Consider the following 27,541-nt stretch of genomic DNA (forward strand, 5'->3'; position numbering starts at 1 on the left):
CCTCCGGGGTCACCGCTGCCGGAAGGCGCAGAGAAGGCCGCCCACAGGCCAGCCTTTCTCCCGGGGGCCACGTCCCCTCACCGCGACCCTGCGGCTGCAGGGGGGTGCGGACACGGCGCGGTGCCCCGCTTCCCCCCGCGGGAGCCTCACCTGGGGATGTCCAACACCCTGTCCGCTATCCTGCCGCCGACCTAGGGGGAAAGCCGCCCGTCAGCGCCGCGGGGCATGGCCCACGGCCGCGGGGGTGCCCCCACCCGCCTCCGCCTCCCCCACCTCGCCGAGGGGGCCGCCCCGGGCCGCCGGCCGCCGCCCCCACCTCCTCCCGCAGGTAGTCGCACTTGGCGGGCTCGGCCTGCAGCGCCGCCCAGTTCTTCTGCTTCCGCTTCAGCCGCCGGTCGAAGGGGCTCAGCGCGCCCGAGCCCGACGAAGCGCCGGCGGGAGGAGAAGCGGCGGCCGCGGAGCCCCCTGACAGCGCCCAGAGCCGGCGGCAGCCGCCGCCCCAGGCCGCCGGCAGGGCGGGCCGGCCGGACCCCCACAGGACTCGCGCCCCAATGGCCACCGCGGCACCCGCAACGGCCGCACCAGCCATATCCTCCGGCGCGCGCCCGGCGCATGCGCGGGAGAAACCCGCCCCGGAGCCGCCCGGCGTGCCCGCGTCCTCCTATGCGCATGCGCGCTGCCGCACCGCCACCAGCCTTCCGACGGTCGCGCCGCGTGATTGGTTGGGAGCGGTTTGTCCTGGCGCGGCCGCCGTAGTGCTGCCGGAAGCGGCGGCGGCGCGTGGTGGATTGTGGTTGCGGGCCTCCGCGTGAGGGAGCGCAGACGGGTGGTGAGGAGGCGGCGGCGGCTGTTAACGGCGGGTGGGCGCGGGCTGGCCGGGCAGTGGGAGCGGGGCTGCTCGCTGGGGTGCTTCCGCGGGGCCTTGTCCGCCGCTGGGGTCGGGGAGGGAGCGGGCTGCCGCAGCCGGCTGGGCGCAGGGCAGCGGGCGCCTCGGGGAAGGCTCCGGTGCTGCCGTGCTGCTGCTGGGCCGCGCTGAGCCTCTGCCCGCGCCGGAGCTGCTGGTGGCGCCGGCCTGTGCTCGCCAGAACGCTCGCGCTCTTGCTGACTTCGCTGATACCTGGTGCTTTGAAATGTGCCATGCCCTAGTCCCGTGGGAAGCCAGGGTCTGAGGCCTGGCTTGCAGCGACGCTGCTTGAGGTTCTCTTCGGGACCGACAGGGAATCACTTAAAGCTGCACCTGCAGCCGGTATGGTCTTTTTCGTTGCGTATCCGTTATCCGAGGAAGCTAAGATTTGTGGCCAAGGCTGTGGTACTTACTGGATTTTTTGTGACTCGTTTAAACTGCTCTATGTGCTTTTGGAAAAAACTTTTTAGGTATAGGTTAGAAATCTAGCTGTGCTTAATTCTTCAGTTTTTCTCAATTACGTATCTAAATTTATGTTAATCAGCTTTTCTAATTGAAGCGTTTGGGTTTTTTTTCCCCATATTGTAGAGGTCCAAGTCTTCAACAGCATCAAAAATGTCCTCCCAAGAGGAAATACTGAGCGATGGGCGGTTTAGCTGCGTTACTAGGGATCCCAGATTTTGGGAGATGCCCGAAAAAGAACGTAAAATCAAGATTGACAAACGATTCCGAGCTATGTTTCACGACAAGAAGTTTAAGCTGAGATATACAGTGGATAAAAGAGGTCGCCCTGTTAACTACACTTCTACAGAGAACCTCAGGAAATTTTATGCCTTGTCAGAATCTGACTCTGATCTTTCAGAAAATGATGCTAAAGAACATACTGAAAAGAAAATAAAGAAAAAAAAAGCTAAACGTAAAGGAGAAGCAGATTCTACAAAACTACTTCCCGATGGTCTCCCTAGAGAGGAGAGCAAAATAAACAAAGAAGGGGTGGACCAAACATGTGAAGCAGTGACAAAACTACGTGACGTTAAGAATGAAAGACAAAAAATTACAACTAAGTTCAACTTGAAAGAGGATTCTAAGAAAACTGCAACAGAAATTGATCGTGCTCGGGGAGACAAGGGCCTTTTACGCAAAGGGGAAAACAAGCAAGGAGGTGCATCAGAAGGAAAATCAATTTCAATTCAAAACAAGCAAAAGTCTTCACAACCAAGTGGCACTAAATCGGTTAAAGCTCCCAGAAGGGACCATTCCCTAGGAGGAAAAATAAAAGAATCAGGTTAGTTGTTCAAAAAAAAAGTAGAATTTACCTATGTTTGCTTGGATATTGTTGTTCTCGTTTTATCCATGGAAGATCTTTCGCAAGATCAGTCATAAGATAGCTAACTGTCTGGGATTCAGTGTTGCTGAAGGATCGGAGTTGGTCAGCTCTTTATAGAATCAGTTCTGATTCTTCAGTAAGATTGTGAACATCCATGTCCTTTTAATTGCTGGAGCTGAAATCATTGGTTAGTTAAAAAAGTGAAATAGGTAATAGCATATACGCTACTGTATTTATCAAACTGAATAGCAAATATAAGGTCTGATACCATGAAGGCTTCAGCATATCAACGTTTGTTGACTGAGAGCGTAAGGATGGCAGCATCAAGCCGTTAATATAAGAGGGCATTAGTGAGAACAGGTGACTTGAAGAAAAGGTTTCTTTATATTGCTTGTGCATGCGTATAGCCTACATTATTGAAACTTAATTTCTACCTGCTGATGCTATACATATAAGTAGCATAACAGACTAACATTTCATTAGAGTTTGAGATTGATAATACAATTGTGGGCCTGAAGAGCGATTAGGTTAGATTATATTAGACAAGCTGAAGAGGCGATACTGATGATTTATGTTGTTTGCACTTCCCCTGATGTAATTTGTTCCTGCATTGTTACACATTTCAGGAGTTCTGGAAATCTGCATGAAGAAAACCTGAGGTTTTTTCCTCTTTGTAAGGGATCATATGTAGTTCCAACATAAAAATAGGTATCTAATGTTTGTCTTTCAGTGACTGCATGCACAGACACCTGTGATCAAAGTGACATTAGTAAAAGCCTGTTAGAGGAGGAAAGTTCTGCAAGTGATGCTTTTGAGTATGCAGAATCAGAAGAAGAAGAACCAGAAGATGATGGGGAAACAGGCGAGAATGAGGAGTCGGAAGATGATGGGGAAACTGGCGAAGAAGATAGTGATTCAGAAGATGATGAAGAAAGTGATAGTGGGCCTGATCTAGCTAGAGGCATAGGGAACATTGAAACGAGCTCAGAGGATGATGAGGATTTAAATGATCTATTCCCAAAGGAGCCAGAGATAGAGCATTCATGGCGTGAGCTAGATAAAGATGCCCCTCGTGGAGATGAGGTAACAATACTTTGCGTGTGAAATCTTGCTACATGACAAACTCAGAAATGTGTACTGTTACGAGTTCATTATAGACCTTCATCTATGAAACAGTTTGTGTACGTATTTTTCATAAAGGTTTTTCAGCCTTTTAGTTACAGAATGCAAGTGATGATGAAATTGGCTGAGAATGAGAGACTTGCAATTTTTTCTTGCCTTCCTTCTAAGCAGAGGCTTACCTGTAGATAGATAAGCTATCTGTAAGTGAAAGAACAAACTGAATTGAGCTTTTCAGAAATTCCAGAATTTAAATAGTACTGCTTTTGTTTACTACTGGGGTTTTTTTCCACTTATTTTAAAATTTATTTCTTTAACTTGCGCTTTAAGAAAATACGAAATCATTAGACATTGAAATAGGACTTTAAAATGGAGCACAATTAGTGTATAAGAAATCACAGTACTCTAGTGCTGTTATGGTACTGTGATACTAGTTGCTATTGTGACTAATCATATGATGATAACAAAACCTTAAGTGCTGATGTTGTAACTGCAGTCCTAAATCTGTGATTGGTGCGGTCCGTTCTGTGGTGATTCACAATATATGTCCTTTTTATCTGCTCCGGTGATTGCTACTTTTGACTTTGCTAGTTTAAGTGATACAAACTCACTCTTGAGGAAAATGCTTCTTTTATTTTTTCAGCAATTTGTTTCTGACTTTGATTTTTACCAAGCATAGCTGCTAGAGAATTATCTGTTCCCCATAGCAGTCAGGAATTAAACCTATGAACTTTATGTTCTTTTTATTTTCATCTCTGTTCAGGTTACGAGTAGATTGGCAGTTTGTAATATGGATTGGGATAGGTTGAAGGCTAAGGATTTGCTGGCTCTATTTAATTCTTTCACGCCCAAAGGAGGAACGGTATTTTCTGTTAAGGTAAGACCTGATTTCTAAAAGGAGTACTGGCTTTTACTGGGGGGGAGAAGACTACAAAATGAGAACAAAGTAAGACAGTTCTGTGGAGAAACAAAAGAGATATTAACATGTTAAATGAGAAGCTGTTGCCATTTCACTTGCTGTGTTAGAAATAAACGTGTGCAACAGGCATGTATTTGGTAGAGTTAGATCCCAAAGCTGTTAACTCCTCCTGTTTATGAGGTTGGCTTAAAGTGCTGTTTTTCTGAGACTAATAGCGAAGTTCTCAAAGTCTAGTAGGGGGAGACTACATTTCCTTGACTAGTTTAATTTTCAGTGGTCTTTATGTTAGATAACCCAACCTTAAATCTGCCTATTTCTAAATACCTTCCAACCACTTTTACCATTGCACAACACTTCTTGTTTTTCACCACTTCTGAGTTATTATTAAACTGTTGGAATTCTGATCAGTTAAGTTATATTTCTCCATTTTTAGTGTCTTTCTCCAGCTTTCTGAGTAATGTTGGTCAAATACCCCTTTCTGAAAAGGGCCACAGTGAAATGAACAAGGTCACGGTTACTGTTGTTCTTCATTTGTCTCAAAATATTCTCATTCCTAACAGGCAGTTTGTTTATTCTACTGTCATTTCTGTAAATTAAAACTAAGAGGGTATTAAAGTTTATGGAATTGATCCCTTTACTGATTTTAGATTAAAAACATAAAGTCTAAAAGGCTTGGTGAGGTATTTTTTCTTAGCTGGTGTACATTATCCCGCTACAGTTAAAAATTTACTTTTATGTTGTTGTATTTGTAGATTTATCCTTCGGAGTTTGGAAAAGAGAGATTGAAAGAGGAAGAGCAAAAAGGACCTGTGGAACTATTTGATCTTCCAGAGAATACCACAGAGAATGACGGGTATTAACTTTATCTTCAAATGAGAGATATAATATGTCTAATCCTCAGTGAAAATCCTGATCAGCTCCTGTTTCCAAAAGTTCATATGTGGAAGCGTCCTGAGGATGCCTTAATTTTATAGCTTTTTCAAGGAATGTTTTACAACTGGCCCTGGTTCATTGTCAATGCATTGAATAAATGCATTATGATGAAACTTGAGAAGATTTGCTTGTTCATGAGTGAGTTCAAAATTTTTATTATGTAGCTCATTGGAATAATAAATGGAACAAATGTGTGGAGAGCTTAACATAACATTTCTCCTCTACAAATTGCCATTCATGCAGTAGACTGCCTTTGTTGCTTACCGTCAAAACTTTTATCTGCATAATCAACATAATTAACTTAGGCCAAGAATTCCCAGATTGAGATTTCTTGAATGCCACCAGCAGCAGCCCTGGCTTACTAGGCTGAGCTCATCAGGCCTACCATTGTCCAGGCTTCTTCAGGCATGTCTTTTTATTTTTCCTTTTGTTCTGCTTGAAAGTCTTGTCTGTGTGGAACTTGAGAGGTTTTGCTTTTATATTTTTCTAGAATTTCCAGATGTTTGTCAGCCTAACTGGGGCCAGTTTTGTATAATACATCCTGGTGGACTGCCCTATATTTGGAAAATCTGGATGCTTCTAAAATAAGTGCGGATCCCTTTGAAGAAAGTCTCTAGTGGGAACTGTATGATGAATTTACAGTGCATTTTGAAGTCAGCTTCGTTGTGTGCATCAAGGTGCATCCTGAAGCATTAGATTTACTGCTCAGAGGGCTCTAGAGCATCTGGAATACAACAAACACAAATCCAGATATCTCAGAGTTACCTCAGTGGTACCTGTGCTTGTACCCTTCAAATTCACAGGACGGGACCTCGGCCCTGTGATCTCTCTCCTGTGTCCTTCCACCAATTCATCCACTTCTCAGTCTCTTTTCTGCTTTTCTTTTTCTCTTGCTGTCATCTTCTGTGACACCACCACCACCTGTGCTACCCAAGTTAGTATCCTGATTCCTTTCCTCACCCATAACACCTTCGTGCTTATCTCTCCTACACTGCCTCTCTCTAGCACGAGGATCTGCAATCCTGTCTGTACAGTCTCCCAGCTTCTCTTACGTTCTTAACGTGTACCCTTACTTACATATGTAACATCCTTTTCATCAGCCTTGTTAGGAGCCAGGATAATTGCAAACAACTTGATAGGAACTATCAAGTGCTGCTTTCTGTGGCCTGCACAGAGGCATACAGAGATGCTACTATTCCCTGCACGTGGACTCTAACCTTACAATGCCTGTGGGAAGCAGGGTTAGATACAGAAAGTGTACACTTAATAAAACTGTCAGTTAGTCTTTTTAGTTGAGTAAAACTGAATAGATACTGGTGGAACATCATGCTGTTTAACATCTAATCTTATAAGATTAGGAGGGTGTTTGAATGGTGCATATTTTTAATGAGTTGAATTAAAATATTTTGCAGATGAGAAGGTGCTAAAGCCAGCTCACTTGACTGTGGTGTTTTCCACTTTGCAGACTTTATAGGGAAAAACTGCGGGAGTATCAATTTAAGCGACTGAAATACTTCTACGCAGTTGTAGAATGTGATTCTCCTGAAACAGCCAATAAAATCTATGAAGAATGCGATGGACTGGAATTTGAAAGTAGCTGTTCTTTTATAGACCTGAGGTAATTCCAGTGGTGACTTTTTTCATGTTGGGCCGGGGTGGGGAGGGAGAATTAAAGCTGATTTAAAATAATTTGGGGTAAACTATATTGCCTTTATTCTGTAACCAGAATGAGATATGTAAATAAATGAAGCATCCAGTGAGTTGTTACATTTCCCTTTGAATCTTTTTTCTTCTTTTTGAGCATTTTTACTGGAATATGGAAAGATTGAGAGGATCTCTGTATAGAGAGATTGTTCTCAGAGAAGTCAGGTAAAACGTTCTGGTTGCATCTTCAACCTTTTGGTACAATTAAGTAAAATGGTAGGATTTAGAAAACAAAACAACATGCTGCTGCCTTTTTTTTCTTTTTTTCTTTCCCCAAGGATCCAGAAATAGCTCTTTTTTCATGATTGCTTACCACAGGGCAAGAATATTGCTGCTGTTGTCATGAAGCTGCAATAGATTACTATGCTAGCTCCTATGAATGAGCTGGAAGCTCTAATATTTCGAAAGTCACGTTTGGGAAAGAAAGAATTTTAAATTATAGTTGTGCTTTATTGTTAGTATTTCCTTTTATTACAAAAAAGCCTTCCAGTCTGAGCAAAAGAGAAGTTACTAAATCATAATAAGTTTTGACAGAAGCTGGCTTTGTCTGCTCGGGCCTGTGTTATGGGCATTCTTGGAAGTCAGTGAAAGATAAGTCTTGTGGTTTGAATCATTTTCTAGAGGAACTTAGTTCTTTTGCTTTGAACCATTTTGGAGAAGGATGATCTCTGCCAAATGGACATGTAACTTTTCATGCTTTTAAACATAGAAAGATAATGTTTTACAACAGACACAGCTGTTTAAAAGTCTCCGGTGCTTTTCCTAATCTTCTATTTTGTTAAATTTTAATGTTGAATAGTATTCATCAGATTACATTTGCAATGATTTAAAAAACAAAAAGCCTAAGTAATTTCTCATATAGTGTACAAAGGGTTGGCTTTTTATCTAACTTCTTCCGTTGTTACACATGACTTCAATCTTTTTAACGTTTTTTTTTCTGCTAATTGTAATGTTAAAGATGTACCAGGCTTTCCTAAAACGTTTTGAATTTTTTAATTTATTTGTTTCCAAATTCTATTTTATTCACTTTTTTCTTTTGAATTTTTAATATTAAGCTTCCTGAAAAGATGATTCCTCAAACAAACAAAAACACCCAAAAAACCATCCCTGACCCTGCTAATACCAGGCTGAAAGTTGTTTAGTTTACTTCCCCGATGTGGTGTTGTTATACATTGAAAACCTGTGGAATAGCTGTGCAGAAGCCCGACAGTTAATCTTACATGTGTGGAGTACTTATCCATTTCTTTTGTTTCCTTTTCAGGCTTACCAACTTCTTATTTTAGCAAATTCTTTTGTGCTGATGTACCATACTCATGAAAAGCTTAGACTGTTTATACTATGAAATTTCCCAGTGTATTTGAGTAATAACATGTTTTATTTGCCTTTAAGATTTATTCCAGATAATGTTACATTTGATGATAAGCCAAAAGATGTAGCCTCAGAAGTGAACGTAGCTGTATATAAGCCAAAGTACTTCACATCTGCTGCTATGGGAACATCAAAGGTATCTTTACAATGTTTTTGTAATGTTTTTCTAATTTGTTTAGTTTTATTGTCAGCTTATAAATTATGTAAGTAGTGAGGGAAAGATTCCTGGTTATCTTCACCATTTCAAAATAAAGACATCAAACATATTAAAAGATGTAAACGTGTTACGGACCCACAGGTTGCAACCCCATAAATAAGCTCGAGGTTTTTTGATTTTGAAAGAGATTCGGCTTCTTTGTTACAAATTAAATACTACATTTTGACCTTATTATACCTCTATTACAAGTTGCACATGGAATTACTTTGTTATTCACAGTTAAATCTTCTAAATTGCCTAAAATGGGTATTTGTGTGTAGCTCAACAAGAGCCTTTTTGGTGGCAGTGCCAGGCTTAAACTGTTGCTTCCCCGCCTTGTAGCTATTCATTCCTACTCTGTCTTATGTGACAGCCAAAACTTCCATCTGGCCGTGAAGTGAACCGGATTGGAGAAGTGATTAGTTGAGAAATAAATAATTTCTGCTGGATCATTTTTCAGTCAGATCTGTTTCACTTTCCGGTTGAGGGTGCAGTTGTGCAAAGGCTTTCATTGTCCCAGTTGCAATCCGTGCGTGATTCCAGGAATGAGTTGCTGCTGGAAGAGGAAAGGAGAGGAGTTGGTAGCTGCTTCAACACCAGTATCTGCTGCCACAAAAGAAACTTGGCTTACAGAGATCTCGTGTTGTGTGACCTGCTGTTACAGAACCCTTCAGTGCATGAGGAGACTTCTTCATTCTTTCATGTAGTTAAAACTCCTTGAAACTCATTGTAGAACAAATTCCAAAAAGTTGTAATTAAATTTATTTTAGTAAATCGTTATTATAGCTAATCGTTGTAGAGAACATTAGTAACAGGTTTACATTGCTTCTTAAATTGAAGGTATCAAATAATTTTCCCTAAAAAGACAGAGTTACAGTGTTTTGTTTTAGTGTTTCAGCTTCTACAAGTGGCATTCTTGTTTTTAAGGTAGATATCACATGGGATGAGACAGATCATGAACGAGTAATGTCACTTAACAGAACTTTTAAAAAAGAAGAACTTCTTGACATGGATTTTCAAGCTTATTTGGCTTCGTCTAGTGAAGAAGAGGAAGAACAGCAGCAAGGTACTTACGTTAATATATGTCCACAAAGTCATTAGCTGCAGTGTTTTGAACACAAGTTATTTAAATATGTAAATTCCATATCGTTAGAAAATGCTTTGAATGTGGTCTTTTACAGAGACAATATTATCCTTGTTGTATAAAAGCTGTGGTCAGGTGCTACTATGAAAATAACCTACCTTTCCTCCAGAGCTAAACATGTCCAAAAGTGGCATATATTCACTTTTTGTGTGTGTGACCTAAGGGTGGAGGGAAATTCATGGTGAGCACATTGGTATTTTTTGTTTGCTCTGTTCAATTAGGAAATAAATGGATTGATGACAGAACACAGACAGATTGACAGATGCTAAAGATTTTTTTGAAAAGATAGATAGGTTAGGCATGTTAACATGGAAACTGTAGAGTTCTATAAATTTACTGGAACTTGACATTCCCTTTTTCTTTATTTCTTTTTTTGTTTGTTTGAGTTAAATACACTTTTCCAGTGTTTTTTATACATGACAAGAAAACACATGTACCACTTTTTAAAATGGTATCTCTAAAACCACACTTGAGATTCATTATGCAAACCTGATTCTGATTCTCCAAATAAATAATATCACTAGTATGACTCCAAAATTACTACATTCTTTTTGAAGACAAAGTGTGTTAGCTGAATTTGGAGTTACAGCTTGCTTAGAAGATTCGTTGGTGAGAGTTTGACTTAAGTATTATCACCTTAGCTTTAAAACAGTTTTCTGGTTTTCATTTCTGTACTGCAAGATCTCTTTACCAGGTGTGATTAATGTTTGATTAAGCCAAGTATAATGATTATAATTTGAGTGATTTTGAGTAGTAAGGTCACAGTGATCTCTAAATCATGGCATATTTTCTTTATTGCTGATATGATAAATCTGTTAAAGAAAAATTGCTTTTCATCATACGATTGAATGATTCATGTAGAGAACGTGGTAGCTATTCTGTTTATTCAGTGCTGAATGAAGATCTGCTGCCTTTCTGTGAAGTCTGAGTAACACTGATCAAAAATTACCAAATGGTAGGTAATTAGGAGTTATCCTATGTTTGAACCCTTGAATAGCTGCTTTCTGAACAGAAGCCTGCACCTCTGAGTGTAAAATAATTTTCTTCGCCTTTTTTTTCCTCCTCCTACTCCTCTCTCTCCTTTTCTTAGGGTACCTTAACATTTCTTTGTCAAGTTTGGCAACACGTACTTTAATCTCTTCATTTCCGAGATAAAATTGTTTTCAATAGAACTGGAGGTGCTTCCTTTTCAGAGGAAAAGTCCTAGTTTGAAATGCGAAGTGGCTAATGACTAAATCAATTAGGTGCGATGCTCACTGCATTATAGGTTAATATAGTGTTTTGTCCTCTATACACATACGAAAGTCTCTGCAGGGCAAGGAGATACTGAAGCTGCTCTAAGACTGTGCTTGTTGGGATGGCCTAGGCAGGATGTTGAATGCACTCCAGACCTTAGAAGGTCCTGAGGGAAGTGCAGATTGTACAGAGCTTCCAGCAGTAGCTCTTCTTGGGTAAACAGGGGAGTGTGAATGGCAGTGGAGAAAAGTGGTGCTACAGGCCTTCTGGTACTCCTAAGCTATAGGTCTTAGATAGTGAGGGGAAAGGTAAGCAGCAGAACATGCTTTAGGGAACTTCAGAGTGTAGTAGTAACATCTTTCAAACGCTTTTTTGGTTCATGTACTTAAGAATGTAAAGAGAATGTCATTAATATAAAGAGAAAGTCACCTAACTTCATAACGTATGTGAATCTTCTGTATATGGTGCACCAACATGTAAATTCCTGAATTACCTTGCTTGTTTTCACTCTAAAATTTGATCTGCTCTTAATTAATAATATATATATAGCCTAAATTACGAGGCAAAGAAAATGTCATTAAGACTTAATCAGGTCTTTCAAACAGATGTTAAAATTGATTTATACTGCATTAAAGCAGGTTGCTGCAATCAGAGATGAGTTTGGAGCCTGCAAAAGAGCGTTACAGACTTTTCTGGTTATAGAGTTGGGAAATCTTCTGGCGGCAAACTCAGCTTGGCAATATCTTAGCAGGGTTAATGTCCATTTGTTTCTCATCTTACATAAAAACGCACTTATAAACTGCACCTCTGTGACCTTTAGTTTCTCTAGTAATGCTTAGTAAAGTATCTAAATGGGAGCAGTAGATGCAGAGGAGAGCATTTCCATCTTCTTATTATGTACAAGACTACCGCTATGTTAAAGAATAGCATCTGTAATAAGGTGGTGATGAAAGCGAACATCTATAAGTGAGCAACACTTCAGAAATTTTAAAAAGTAAACTTCCGTTGCTGGGAAGGAAAAGAAATTGACCTTAAGTAATCTTACCAGACTAATAAATTTCAAACCTGGAAATGTCTAGATTCTCATGATGTTTTTAAAATTAAGTTATTAATAGAGGAATTATGTTGCCATGTCTTTAATGTGTTCCTGACCTTTTATCCGTTCAGTTTTGTGATACAAAACAGGATTCCAACTGGCAGGATTCCATCCAGCAGAATTATGTGGAATGGAACACAATGATTTTTTCCCATTTGTACATTTCCCAATGTCAGCTATTTGAATGGAAGTGTAGGAGTGTGATAAGAAGGAAAAAAATGTTCTGGGCTTTTTTTTTTTTGTTATTATTAAAATGTTTTATTTATAATCAGGGTTTTGTTGGGCTGTTCTAATCTGATTTCTATGGAATTTTTCAAGTTAAAATATGTGTGCCATGAATGTCGGTATTACTGTTATACAACAGTTTTGTAATGTCAGGTGTTTCAGTGAGCTGGTACGTTGTGGTTCGTAGCACAAAGTACCTCCTTTACATTGTCTGAAAATTCAGACACAGTGTCCAGATCAGTAGCTGAATTTTTTGGTGTGCAATTACATCATGAGGGGGAATTTTATCTTTCTATCTTTAAAAGAAACTCAGCTTTGCAGCAGACCTCTTGTCAAATGTCGTGTCTGCTGTAATTTTTCTACTCTCTTTAGTTTGTAAGGCTGAGTTAAAAAGAAAACAAACAAAAAAAAAGGAATCATCTACTCAGCCACTGCAAGATAATCTTAAACTAAGAATACTTCAAAACACTGTAATCACAGGAATGTGATCTCAGCTAACACAGCTGCCAATCAGCAATTTAGTATCTTGAGCTTCTGCATTTGTTTATATTTTTGATGAACTACAGCTTTTAAAAACAAACAAACCCTACAAACTATGGTATTGGAATGTTTATGACCTGCCTCAGGATTTTAACTTTTTTCTTCTTAATTCTTTTAGCACTTCTGTTACTACTCTCCTTTGAAAACATTAAGTATATACTTGTATTTTATACTGTAAACTTCATCAGCTTTTGCCTTTTTTTGCTTAACAGGTTAAGCTTTTTCCTCTTAATTGTATTTCTCTTGCAGTGCAGCTATTAATGCACCAGAACTTTTTGTATTGTTTGTGTGTTTTGTTCAAAAAGTCTTTGAACTAGCTATTGGCAGAAAGCATTACTGCCTTAATATCCATCAGAACGCGGTTCCTCATGTTGTGCAATACAGCGTGATACTTGAAAGCCAGTGACAAGGTTATTTGAACTCTGAACAAACTTTGAGAACATATTCAGCTCATTTTCCTTTCTTACAGCTGTTGTCAAGTGTTCTTCATTTGTTTACAGAATGAAAAGGCTCTTAAGGGTTTTTTGAAGGCGATGTTGAACATTTGACAAAAGAAATGCATGTCTTATCTAAATGAGAAAGTATGACAATATGCATTGCCACTTAGATTTCTCCTAGCAAAATTAGCAAAAACAGTCGTAAATACAAATCAGTAGCCCTTACTTATCCAGTTCCCATCCAGTATAGCTTGACTTCTCATTTCACATGATGCCAGGAGAAGAAACAATGAAATGGCTTATTTTTCTTCTCAGTCTTCAAAACCGAATGCCTTTTGCTGCTGCGTGAGCGGATGCTTTCCTCTTGGGCGATCCCAGCTACTGATGAGGAAAGTGGAAAAGCAGCTGTAGTTAACTGGACAGTAAAGATTTCTGCTCCCAGCCAACAACCAGCTTCTTGTGGTGATGGGATGTGGAAGAGAGTAACAGTGTCCCACCTAAGTTTAACTCAAGACCACAGGTCACTCTGTGTTAACTTGCAACTGTGATCTGTCTTTCTAGGCACCTGTTATGCTCTCCATGCTATTGGGTACTGTAGGAAGCATGGCTTCACTGCTAAACTAGAGAGAAAGAGAAAAGGAGCCTGCCCCAAACCTGGTTTTCTACAGTTCAAGGAGCTGCTGCATCTTTAAAGCCTTAAAAGCCTTTTCTCTGAAACATTTTTTTTAAAAGCTTATTCTAAGTCACATTGTAATGGTGTTTTTCTGAGGGGTAGAAGAAAAAAACCTCTTTCTATCTTGCTTCATTTGTTAATTCAGCAAGTCACTGAAGAATAAGGCATTGAATAATTATCTCTGTTACAGAATCTTGCAAGGTTTATTTGTTAAAATACAGCAGCCTATCTTCAAAATGCTTTACACAAATATTTTTTGAGATTCAGGTACTACCCTGCTGTAAGGGACTCTGAAACTAATAATTTTAAAATGCAATAAAGGATGCTGTGTCCGATCAGTGATATTCTTTCCTGGAAAAATTTTCTTTTGTCTTTTCAGCTATTATCCTTTTTTCATATAAGTATGGGAATCCTAAAACTGGTTACTCTTTGGGGGAATAATAGATGAAAATATTTTAGATTGTTTTGTTAGAAACAATGTCTGTGCCTTAGGTGTGTTTCCTGAACATTAACTTTAAGGTGATCACTTTCTTGAGGCTGTCTGTGAGCTTTACTCTCTCTTTCTAGGTGGTGATGTAGCTAGTGGAATGGAAGATGACAAACCCAGAAAAAGCCAAAAAGATGATGAAGAGCAAATTGCCAAGTACAGAGAACTTTTGCAAAGTATCCAAGAAAAAGAGAAAAAACAGGAAGAAAAGGATATAGGAATGGAGATTAAATGGGTTCCAGGTAAGTTGGTTTTTTTTCTTTTCTTCTTTTACTGAATTGGAGGATATGCAGTATTGGCTTGCTAATAGGGATATAGTGTAAGCTGTTGGATGTATAGTAGTAGAAATCCAGATGGATTACAATGAGGGAAAATAAATAATGTGACTGTTCCTCAAGCTGTAAGCTTCTCTTTGTAGCTTATTTTTTGCCAGTTTTTTTTTTTTTTGTGATTGCTTTTTAATTCATCACTTTATAGATTTTCTTTAATAGAATTCATGTGTGTGCCATAGAGTCATAAAATGTACCTACGCTTTAAATGTGCCTAGCATAAAATTAGAGGAGAACGGTTTTAAAATCTTGCTTGCATAATGCTGAAGATTTGGGGGAACAGAGAAGGGAGAAGCCTGACCTTCCACTGAGACTGCTCTGTGGGAAAGAAAGCTACCAGGAAGAAATCCCAGCTACCAGGGATATTTAGGTGTATTTAGCGACATCCAGATTTTCATCTGGAAATTAAAAGATAACTTCACCATATAGCATCCCAGCAGAACTCATCCCGAGATCTGAAAACCAATGTCTGTGTTTTTTTTCCTTTATGATGAAAAAAAGACAGTCAGACTGATTGGTTTTGGTTTTTTTAAGTATTTTGTTTATGGGTGTGTGCTTTCCTTGAGATGTAATGAGCCAGTTTAACAACTCGCTACATCCACAAAGGGAAAGGTTCTCACAGTGGCCTCTCCTCCTTGGTCCTGGCCCAGAGCTCATTCTGACTGCCTGTACCAGCCCTGGCACTTGTTAGATCTCTTTGCAAGCTTAATTTCCTTTGCTAAAATGACAGAACTACTGCAGAGAAAAGAAGAAAAAATCTGGATCTTTTCCAATGAGTTACTGAGTCAGGCAAATGGAGGCATTTGGTGAATACTCAGAGGGTTGAATTATGCAGCCCAAAGACTTGGGAAGCATGACATTACCTTTTCGGGGGTGTATTGGCTCAGGAGGTGTAGGACTGCAGGCTCTGTAAGGACACAGCCTGAGCTGTCACTGTAAATACTGAGATCAGAGACATACTAGAATCCAGCCCCTTCACCACTGATGTGTTAATTCCAGCTAGGAATGCATATGGAATTATATCATTTACGTGATTTACACTAATATTACTCTGAATTCACTCAGGTAACTTCTGTTGACTATAAATGCTCACTTTTTAAATCTTGTTCTGGTCTGTACTGATTCACTGAAATTGATTGAACTGAGGGGAATAGTTTTATTCCTAGTTCTTGATAAGGTCTGTATTCGAAAGTATACACTGGCATTAAAAATAATTGTGTGTTTTCAGTCGTGCTTGTATAATTCCAATCATTTCTGGCGTGAATTCTCCCAAAACTTTTTAGAGAAAGCATGCATCATGCGTGGTAGGACAAGCACTTGCTAACACAGCTGTATTGTCATGTTTTATATCATATGTCCACAGTGTGTCAGTATTTGCATTCTTGATGTTGCTGGCTTAGTAGCTTTAATTCATTGTGTCACTGAGCATTCAAGGCAAATGAGTTTTCATAGGTAGGTAGGTATTACCAGATACTTACAACGATTTGTTGTTGCCACCTTTCAGACTGAGGGTGGAAACCACAGTTGAAACAGTTGCTGCTAGGAATGTGTTCTGTGTTTATATAGGCCAGGCATTGTTTAAGCAGTTAGAAAAGCTACCATTTTTTGTGTTGGTTTGGAAAACACGTTTGGGGTTTTTTTGTTTGTTATACAGTCTGTCTTCTGAAGAATCTTGCAAATTGTATAAATGAAGTTCTGTAAATTAAAAAAGTCTAAGCAACGTAACATGGTGACGTAGTTGGGAATCTAGAACAAACCATTCATTGGAGGAGATGGAAAATTGTTTTAAAAGAGACTAAAGGAAACTCTTTTTAGTCTCTCTTGCACAGGGAGAGCAAGAAGTTTTCTGAAAGGCTCTGCCTCTTAAAACTGCCTTGCGTGTTACAAGTAAATTATAGTAACATTTAGGAACTGTAGTAGAGATGGAATCCAGTTCCCTAATATAGGGGCTCCCTGTTTCTTTGCAACTGAACTTGACTTTAGAAAATTGGATTTGTTCTGTATTACATCTAGTCCAACCGCTTCCTTACTGCACATTCTTGCGGGCCTCCTAGGACTTTTGCTATATCCTCATCTCTTTTGAGGGAGGGATGGAAAAAAAACCTCAAAACAAACAAAAAACCCCTGTGCTCATAAATATGACTGCCTTTGTTTAGAATCAGTTGGATGTCTGTGCACTGGGCCATATTTGTTCATAAAATGATGGGTTGAATATGCATGTGTGCACAATGAAGTTTACATTGGTACTTTATAGTATTTGATGTCAGTTTAGCAACTATGATTTTGCAGTATATGTCAGTTTCCTCATTTCTCACCCTGAAAAAGTTAGAGTATTATCAAAGAGCAGAGGTTCTGGAAATCATAGAAGTGTTCACTTGCCTTTGCTAGTTAGACTGTTCACCTCCATCAGGTCAGTCAATACCGCTGCTAGCTATTAGCCTCTGGAATATGGTTTTGTCCAAAACAAAAGTCCTAAAAGTGAAGACAACTGTCTTAACTTTGCTTTTGAGTCTAATCTATGGGAACACTCTGGAATACAGTTTTGTCCAAAACAAAAGTCCTAAAAGTGAAGACAACTGTCTTAACTTTGCTTTTGAGTCTAATCTATGGGAACACTTTAGCCGTTACTGATTTCAGGCAGCATTTGGAGAAGAGGTCCTGCACACCTGAAAGGGAGATTTTTCTTTGTATTCTTTTTTTTTTTTTTTTTCTTACAGTAGAGCATAGTCAGCACATGCTGAACAGTAGTTTATAGCTCTGGCAATACAGACGCAGTTGAGGCTGTGCTTTCTTATGGGAGAGAAGTACATTAGTTATTATGTAATTTTTTTTAACAAACGTGCTTATTTAAATTCCAAACCAATTTAATTATGTTCAGTTGGAGCATTCTGGGAATTCAAAAATAGTTTTTGTTATAATCTCTTAAGATTCCTTAATTTTTTCAGAACCAGTTTATGTCTGCTGAAATATTTTTATTATCAAGCTCTGCCTTAAGCTGCTTGACTTACTGCAAAATCTTTTTCCTGCCCAAATGTTTAATATACAGAGAGTTACAACAGTTAAATCTAGGAAGCTTTTCAATTGAAAGGCAGAGATTTGAATTAATTTAAAAATTTGAGTTTTGGCACAAATATTTACACATGGTTATAGAAAGCATACTTTGTGAATGATTCAGTTATTCTTGAATCATAATAGTTTTAAATAAGCCACAGTGCCAGCAAAAATAAAATATATGTAGTTCCAACTCTCTTTGGTCTGTTTCTTTTAGGCACAAAATCAGTGTTATATTTAAGCATCCCATCTGTTTTCTTAATCATATCTGATTTGAACAACAATTACTATGCATCCTTATCCAGCTCCCAAAGCTCCCTTTAGAAGGTGAAAAGGGAGAAGACCACAACTGCATTTCTTGATGATATTCAGCCAGTTTTTCATACAAGTTTTTGGGGTTTTTTTTATTGTACTTTAAAATTCTTCCTTTGGGAAGAATGAGATGTAAATATTTAGCTAGGCTTAAAGAAAAATTAAAATTTGTTTTCATGAGAAGCAGAATAGCAGGCAATCACATCTCTGTAAAGTGCATAGTAAACCCCAACTGTATGTTGTTACAGATTATATGGAGCACAACAATGCTCACGGGGAATATATATCTCAATCTATAGCATTGCTTAGCGTGTCCTCTGACTGAAGCAGTCTTACCTCTTGCAGCAGGAAGCAGCACATGCTCAGCTGCACATGGGCTCAGCACTGTAGTTCTTCACACTTGACATTGTAGCTGCTAAGTGTGGTGGGGTTTTTTTTTCAGGCAGTTATACTATGTTAGGAAAACTGTCTTGCCTTAAGGTGCCTTATCTTCGGGGGTGACAAATTCTAATGTTATCAGAATATTTTTGCCTACCATTCCTTTTAGCTACCTGCAACAAGGCGTTTGTTTTTCTGGTAAGACATCACATGCAAGATGAATTTGCTCATTTAGGTGTTCCAGAGAATAGAGAAGTATCTTCTTAGCTTCTAATAACTGTGATAGTTGCATGCTGTTTAAACTTCCAAAAGTTTTCAGAACTAAGTGTTTAGAGAAGTAAAAATTCTGGCCTGCCCACCCTCCCTCACTGTCCCACCAGTGTAAGAAGCAATATCCTTAAGTTTGTTGTAGTATTTATCATACTTTTAATCCTTTAGCTCAGGTATGATTTAGTTGTATGCTAATATAGATGACCTTTTCCCCCCTCTTTTCCTGGCCCTTATCTGTGAAGATTAAATAAAACTAGTGTGATTCATTTATTCTTAAAAAAAAAAAAAAAATTATATCGATAAGGGTATAAATTAGCCTTTTCTATGGCCAGTTAATAATTCTACCGAAAGTAGACAATTTCTTTCTCCTGCAATCAAAAGCCTTTTGACCACTTAAATATACTCTCATTCTGGGGAAGTGGTCTGGACAGTAGTTTCTAAGCCATTCTAATCTGTGGAGAAACTCTTAATGCCTTTCATGAGACTGCCAAATACCACAAGAAAGGGCTGTATTTTCTTCCAAGTCCCTCTGTGCCAGATGGATCAAATGATTCCATTTTCCAGGCAAATAAATCAGAAATCTTGTAACCTCCTTTGAGATTTTCGGTCTCTCTTTTTCTGGAGATGTGACATATATTTTTTAATCCAGTATTTACTGTCTTCAGAGAGGATCTGCAAGGTTGCTACCTGACCAGTAATTTTTTCCACAAAAGTACTGCAAAATAATCTCCAAAGTAATAGTAGTTCAGTTTCTGGGAAGCTGATGACTCTGCTTTCATTGACTTTGGAGATGAAGAGGTGTACAGCTGGAAATAACAAAATATTTGTTCTTGTTGTATGAGAGGGTTTCTTAGTGGCACGTTTTTAGTGAACCTATACAATATCCTTCCTTTAAGTTTGCCACTTACTGTTAATTATGGCTTCTTTCCAGGATAGAAGAAGGACGCTTTATCTTTTTTTTTCCTTTTTTTTTTTGCTTCACCCTTTTCTATCCTATAAGGCATGGTTTAATTTGATTTTAGATCTTGTCCACACTTTGTGTTTCAGACATGTTGTAACCAGCTCTCCAGCCTTTGAATTATTTTTGGAGTTTAGACAAGCGCAAGAACAGGAATTGGTGTTTGCAGTTTTTCAGAAAAATGTTCTGCCTGCTTTTCTGAGGACGGGTAGAACTGTCCACGAAGGCTGCCCATTTTTTCCATTATGAACTCTGTTTTCAGTTCCTCATTACTGAGGAGAGCTGGAAGGAATGATGAGGAGCAGGGACTGGCCAACCGAGAAACCTGGGAGTTGGGAGAAAGAATGGGATCTAGTCTAGGACATCTGGAGAGGTCAGAGTATGATTTCCAAGCAATAAAACTGGTATGAGAGGTGGGAGAGTAGGATTTGGTTAGGTGAAGGCTGGACTGGGATGGTAAGAAGGGGATGCTGAAGAGAGACAATGAGAACAAGTAGAATTGGGGAAGAGACGGCAAATGTCAGACTTGGAGGGGGAAGCAGAAACACGATTCCTACACACTCCCAAGATCTAGCACTCATGTCGTAAAAGAGGACGTTAACTATAGGATATCTGACTCATTTGTTACAGAAGTTTAAAAAAATAAAGTGTGTAGTGAATGAAGCAAGGAATTGAAGGTAGGAGAAAAATACTTCATTTCTCAGGCTGTTACCTCCTGCCAGGGAAGTGGATTCTGTCTTTCTGCCGCTGAATTCTGCTCCAGTGTGTTGCAAGGCAAGTCAGTTAATCTTTACATCGTGAGATGTTGTTTTTGCAAGTGCCCATCTTGTGAAGAAGGGGTTGAAAGTGTATAAGTTGCACCTGAAATCAGTATTTGTCCTCATAACATGCAAGTGCTGTGTGATGTAAAGACTTTTGAAAAAGCATTCCTTAAGTGTATGGAATTTTTCATCAAAAAGACAAAGATTGCTTTTAAATGAAGGGCTTATTCTGGATTTAAATATTCTAGATGTCAAATGGGGATGGTCCAGTTATTTAATGGATTCTTTTTTAAGGTGATGTTTTTGCACCATGGAATACTGTAATGATACATATTATAGAAAACTCCAGTCTGTTTCTAGAGCAGAGTTCAATTATGTTCTGTAATTTTGCTGTACATTATTATGTTCAGTAACTTAGCTATACATTGAACAGTGACAGAAAATATTGAGTAGTTACATGTTCGTGATCCATAGATCAAATTGTTAAGATCCTCTGGAAAAGGTAAAATGCGATCATGTGCTGAGAAACCATCAGAATGCATCTTTACAAAAAGGCTAAATTAAAGGTTAGGACATAGCAGTGCATGTAGCTTCAAGTGCTAGACATTGAAACAGTGGCAGTCACTGCTAAATTATTGAATGTAATGTAAGCCTAATTAACACATCCAAACTTAACTGTTTGATTCTGTTATGTGAGAATTATTTAGAGCCAGGTATGTTGCACTTCTACGGGGTTTACTTTTCTAGGACCCTTGGAAAACTGTCACGCTCTGAAAGTAAAGAGGAAGCTTCCTTCAGCAAAGTATGTAGCCACCTTTCCCAGCTCTTGACAGGTCAGGAAACAAACTTGAGGACTTCTCTTACACCATACCCGTAACAAAAGGATATGGAAGAGGTGCAGATCTGAGTTAATGGCCTAATAGTTACAGTTCCTCACTGAGTCTAGTGAGAGAATGGTACTCTTCTCTTTTAATCTTTCAGTTCACATAGCTGTTAAGTACAAAAATTACTTTTGGTAACTTGGTGTGCTAAATAAATAAGAGGATGGTTTATTTCTTTTGCGGCTTTTTTTTTTTTTATCTTGGGTCACTACAATCTGAACTGGTAATCAGTAATAACAGAAAACAGTCTTTCAAATACTTTTTTTTTTGTTTCTGTGAGAGACTGATATGTTTTAAGCAGTCTATGGCCTTAATCTCTGCTTCTTGTTAACAAGTACTTTTAAAAGAAAAAAAAGCTATTTGTCTTAAGCATTGAATCTGAATCTAGGCTTACTGTCATACTGGGTGTGAACTGTTTTTTAATTTTAGATAGTTCTCTGTTGTTAAATCAGACTGGTACTAAGTAGCTTTAAAAGGCTAGATGACTTGAAAGTAACTTGTCTAGTTTAACTTAATGCATGTCATGTTATGACATTAGTACATAACACAAGAAATTATTTGGGTTTTTTATTTACCTTTTTCTGTGCTTTCTAGCTGCGGATTTATTTTTACTTTAAATTTATTCAAATAATAGCTTATTGTTTGCTTTTACAATGATGGACGAAAAATACACTGGTTATCAGAGATACTGCAGCATTGTCATAGTATTATGACAGAGGCACAGTTTCGGCAGTGGAGATGCTGTATATAGCAACTTGATCATGTGAGCCAGGCATACGGATACAGCGACAACCAGATAATATCTCTGTGTGAAACGGAGAGCACCAGCTATAGAGGTTCAAGCCAGCTGTGAGATGACCCTATATTCTGATAGTGATTTAACAGTTCAGAATCATTATCAAGTCACTTCATCTTTTGTACTTTGTTTTGCCATGCACAAAAAATGGGAACGACTGGACTGTATTCAAAGTGTTTCTGTGAACCTTAACTAATTATAGTAAGATACATTAAATATAAGGGCTCTGTATATGTCTGTTGTTATTTTTATTGTGTTACTCTTATCCTTAAAAAGTGGCATCTGTAGACTGCACAGTCTAATGTCTGGAGAGGAGACCTTTCTGAGGAATAGCAAGAGTGTTGGGAATCAGATATTACATACGCAAGCTCTTCTTCTGACTCTTGTACAATTTATTACTGAAGGAATGTTTTATTTGGAAAAACACATCCTGTAAAGTGACCTGATTTATAAAGATGTTGTTTTAAGCAATATTTATGTTGTTTTCACCGACTTGTTAAAGAAAAACTACATTATTCTTTTACAAAGGAGAAAACAGTTGATTTAAAAAAAAAAAAAATTCAGATTCATCTCATTTCTTTAACTTACTATTTTTTGTTCTAGGTCTCAAAGAAACTGCTGAAGAAATGGTCAAAAACAGGTTGGAAGGAAAGGATAACTTAACTCCATGGCAAAAATATCTAGAGAAGAAGAAAGAAAAAAGAATTCTTAAAAAAAAGAGAAAGGTAATGTTTGCATTGGCCACTTGGGGGGAGTTGTTTGTTTGTTTTCTTAAGTTTCTGTTATTGTTTGTTTTGGAAAAACTAAATAAAAATTCTGTAGCTTCCAGTACTGTTTTAAGGTTAGAATGTGCAGTGGTCACTCATGTGGAAAGACCCCGAATGCCTCCTCAAACTTACAGAGCAAAAGGATATTCAGGATACTACTAATCACACATACGCTTAAACAAAATTTTGTTTATCTGCTTGTGTTGCTTTAAAGGTAAATGAGTTATAATAACAGCTGGTTTTTAATTTACATTTTTGAATGCATTAGGAAGGGTCTTTTTGCTACTGTATGCGTATCAGTTCAAAGTTGCTATGATAATGATAATTGTAGTTTTTGAAATTTTTGGCCTAAAATAATACAGACTTGCTTCCCAAAGGTCTAACAGCAAAGAATTAATAGCCACAAAGAATTATTCAGATTTCAAATTGCAAGGGCAAATTTGGTAAATAGTTCTGTGCATGAATAACAAAATGATCCTATAGTAATGTGAAAATTGCCGTTGCTTCATCTTTCCACATGCAGAAAGTAATTGTGAAGTAACTGACTCCTGTGGCAGTAATGTGCAGAAATAGGCAGATAAATTAAATGTTTGTGCATATGCTAGGAAAAAAAAAAGCATATGGCATACAGAATCTAGCTTCCCTAAGTTCCTGAATTGCTCTGAATATAATTCATGTTGCAGAAAAATGTTTTTAAGAGTAATCTCTACAACTTGAGTTACACTGTGCATTCCAGTTAGTTTTAACTGGCATTTGATGAGTAACTTCTTAAACCTTACAGAAGATGAGTGCTCTGAATAGAATAAGTAGCACTGTTAAGTAGTAGAGCAACTTCCGCTCGCATAATATTCTTGTTCAGTCTGATAAATTAAATCAAGGGGCAAGGTTTACGACACAATACTTCCTGTAATTGAATTTGTTCTTTTAAATCCGAACTTGGTCTTTTTGAATTTCGGAGCCCAAAATGAAGCTCCTTGCTCAAGTTTTTCCCCAAGTAGAGCTTTTGTGGAACATAAATTCAGGACATAACAATGCTGTGATCCTGTAATTTGTGGGTATGGTTAGCTAGTGCATCACAGTTTGTGGGTACATCTAATAAAGATCCTTGGAATATGTCAGTAGTCCTTTTTCAGGTACATAAAAATCTTTCAATCTGTAAAACGGGTTTTAAATTGTTGATTTGTCTTTACTAACAATTTTAAGTGAATTTTAGTTTTATGATGTTCAGCATACAGTATTTCATTTTTCATCTTCATAGTTACTAACAGAAGGAACATCTAATTCCAGTGAAACTTAAGTAGTAGTTTATATGTTGATGGAAGTAATGTTTGTGGTTTGTTACAGGCTACTGCTGAGAGAGAACAGAGTGAAGATGAACTTCCATCTGATGTTGATCTCAACGACCCATATTTTGCTGAAGAACTTGAGAAAACAGGTGGGTTGAGCCAGGTTACTTCTGGAATAAATCTGCCCTTTCTTTAAATAATGAGCTTTAGAAACAAAATCGGGTTAGAGTAAATGGAGAGATAGCATGTTCAGAATGAAATAAAGTAGTTGTCATTTGCCTAAAATTGCAGATGCTGTTCTTGTAAAATGATGCATATATTGGAGTGGTAGGAAACATTGTTCTCTTAGCTTTCACCAGAGATCATTATTTAGCCAATTTTTGGGGATGGCTGTTAGAAACAAGCGGACCATCTGCTGTTTAAGTTAGCTTTTGCTGTGGTAACAGGAAAAATATTTTAAGTATGATTTTGCTGGTTAAAATTTTAAGGTAGGGATAATCGATAAGTGTGAGTTCCTGGCTTTCCATGCTTTTGGGAGCCAAAACCTAAGACTGGCTCATACTATTGTATATTAAAAGAAGAAAAAAAGACAGAAAGAAAAAAAGAAAAATAAGTAAGAAAACAAACAAACAAAAAGAAGATAGTAACAGATTTACAAATATCGTCAGTCTCTTGGTTTGGTTGGTTTTTTTGAGTATAGCAGTACAGATCCAAGTTCCATTAAAAAGAGTAAACTACTTTTAATTTGATAACAGCCAGTGTAGGCTTCTGTCCTGATTGTTTGAAGTTTATGTTAGGAGACAGTAAATCATTAAAAAACAAAACCTGGACTTCTTTGTGTCTTAATGTGCTGATGTATATGTCTTAATAGTCTGAAGTACAGAACAGTAGGGTGAGTCCTATCCATGTTTTATAGAAAATATCACAATTTAAGGTGTCATGCAATGCTGTTTTCACCATGCTTTCCTGGTGAGTTGTGTATAGGTTATTTCAGGACTCATTATAAAGATGCCATTCCTTCCACCACTTCTTTTTTATTTTTCTTTAATAGCAAGATTGTGTAGGTACTTGCATAGTAATGTTTGATGTGTCAATGTTCTGTGTGAAACCTCTGAAAAAACGATTTCTCCTGTGTTACATAAGAAATTCTTTGTGTCATGGAGAGGGCTCAGCAGAGAACGATCGTATCTGCAGATTCTTAAACTTTCTGGTCCATAAGGCTTTTAGTGTGCGTGGAGTCTTTGGGGATAATAAAATAGACATAAAGGTTAAGAAAATGAAGCTTTTGTCTGCAAGATTACTGATAATGTACTGAGAAAGAGGAGAAAAACAGAATGTGGCTAGCCCTGGAGAGGTTTTAAAGGGAGAGTACAGTGGTTGGCTGCAAGCCAGTTGACACTGTAACGATGATTACACAGCACAACTTTGTCTGGCTTTCACCAAGTTTACCCAGAACAGCCTCTGTCTCATAGCTGGGGTTGGTTTTAAGCACAGCTAGCTTATCCAGTTGGGGAAAATGGGTTACAATCTTCTTTGAACTGGACAGTAGCTCTGCCAACTTTTGTTTTTAGGGTACAGGCAGCAATAATTTGAATGATCGTAATTTTTCATAAGTCTTTCACAATTCCCCTGCAAGATTTAAATTTCTCCCTTAAACTGACTGTCAGATGATCTTCAATTATGCTGAAAAAGCATATGACAGGATATGTTTGCAGACTCAGGTGGACCAGAGCAGAAACTGGTCTTGCAGTGGTTAGGGTTTTGCAGTGGTGTGTTTGCTCTCATGCTCGATTCACTTCTTGACTTTAATGTGTATGGGTCTTAAGTTAGTTTTTGACAAGCTGAGGCAATTAAAGGGAATCAAGAGTGTAAGGAGCTGTTAGACAAATGGAATAACAGATTTGAGTGCTGTGAAAGGAAAACTGGAAGTTATGGGACGTCTCCTTAAGTGTATGTTCATCAGGTTTGTCTTTGCTCCTGAAAACTGTTTGTAAAGCAGGCAGCGATTCTTACACTGTGGATGCTTCATCTTGGGAGAGGCAAGGTAGAGCAAATTCTGTGTGCCTGCTATACCCCAAGAGAGAGTGTGCAGGGTGCAGATGTGTGCAAATTAGCACTCCTGAAATTCATGGTGGTGCTTGCTTTGTACAAAGTTTTCATATCCGCATAATCCCTACGTGGTTTTTCAATAGTACCACGGGCTAAAATGTAAAATGCTGCATATATTTGAGCCTTGATGTTGCATTTCAGAAGCTTGATTCTAGTTTGATATTGTCAAGAAAAAAAAACCGCTTGCCACTTGCATTTTATATTGTTTCAAAAAGTATTGTAAATCTTTCATTTGGCTTGGCCAATTTCAGTCTTAACCGTATCTGTTTCTGTGGGGTCTCAGAAAAGGTTCACGTAGGACAGAGTGACTTTTGTAGCTTAAACTGTTGGAAGATTAATAGCTGAATAGTGTAATTGCTTATTAACGTGAGAGCAGTGTTCTGCTTTTGGAGATCACTGAATAGTTTCAGAATGCTTTAGACTATTAAACATAATTTCTGTTGATCCTTCTTTGAGAAAAGGGCTACATGTCGTTACACATTATTACAACTCCTGGAGGTGCCAAACCATTTAGATGCTTTCTCCTCATCTAATTTATGATATATGTAGAAATTGATGGCTTTTTAATGCTGGAAGGTAGCAGGGGGTTATAAGAGGTTAACAGCAAAATCTGAGTATAGTTGTAGAACCTGTACTTCGAAGATAAAGGTCTTAGCTGTATTACTGATTCATTTACTGTGTGTCTTTGCAAGGCTTTTGGGACTGACTTTCAAGTTTCTGAGTAAAACAGACGAGAGGTCTTGTGAGAGGAGTTTTTGGCCTGGGGTCAGTCTCTGTATTTGAAGTCTCAAAATTATGATTAGCCTTTTACTGTTAGCACTGGGAAGTTGTTGATGTGCAAAATCAATGTTACAAACTAAATTCTTGAGCTGAGAAACAGCGGAATGGCAGCTTGAGAGAGGACTCGCAGCAGAGACTAGAAGATTTTCTCACTGGCTGGTGGCAGCTATCAGTTCTGTATAGCATTGAAAACAAGTATCTGCTGCTGTAGGGTGGAACAAATCTGATTAAAGGATGGCAGTAGGGATTAGGTGCTAGGAAAAATTAAGTTTTGGAATCAGTTTGGGAAAGACTGTTACCGTAGGTTTTACATTCCTAAGTGTGCAAAATGGGGACTTCCAGAATGTATGTGGGAAGAGGGACTGTGTCAGGAGTATGTTAAAGAGACAGAAAATGATGCATTTGTGAATTCTGAAACCAAACTGTTTTCCGTATGATGCAACATTTCTAGTGCTAAGAGTGATTTTAGGTCCCAAGCTGGGTTTATTAGCATAGTGTCATAGTAAGAAATAAAGATGTATTTATTTACTTATTTTCGTGGAAAAGAGCTTAGTT

The 27,541-nt window shown here is 38.4% G+C and overlaps 1 protein-coding gene across 1 annotated transcript in view; it reads left to right on the plus strand.

The window, feature by feature from the left end:
- Positions 1–799: 799 nt before the first annotated feature.
- Positions 800–27,541, plus strand: part of ESF1 (ESF1 nucleolar pre-rRNA processing protein homolog) — a 30,767-nt gene continuing 4,025 nt past the window's right edge. Inside the window, exons 1-11 of the mRNA XM_059828537.1 lie at positions 800–829; positions 1,493–2,189; positions 2,962–3,314; positions 4,114–4,227; positions 5,022–5,122; positions 6,668–6,820; positions 8,296–8,410; positions 9,398–9,536; positions 14,389–14,550; positions 22,648–22,769; positions 24,156–24,246. Of these exons, the coding sequence (XP_059684520.1) occupies positions 1,520–2,189; positions 2,962–3,314; positions 4,114–4,227; positions 5,022–5,122; positions 6,668–6,820; positions 8,296–8,410; positions 9,398–9,536; positions 14,389–14,550; positions 22,648–22,769; positions 24,156–24,246 (2,020 nt within the window). The 5' untranslated portion in view covers positions 800–829; positions 1,493–1,519. The remainder of the gene's footprint in view (positions 830–1,492; positions 2,190–2,961; positions 3,315–4,113; positions 4,228–5,021; positions 5,123–6,667; positions 6,821–8,295; positions 8,411–9,397; positions 9,537–14,388; positions 14,551–22,647; positions 22,770–24,155; positions 24,247–27,541) is intronic.

Source organism: Gavia stellata, chromosome 23, assembly GCF_030936135.1.
Source record: "Gavia stellata isolate bGavSte3 chromosome 23, bGavSte3.hap2, whole genome shotgun sequence".
Taxonomy (NCBI): Eukaryota; Metazoa; Chordata; class Aves; order Gaviiformes; family Gaviidae; genus Gavia; species Gavia stellata.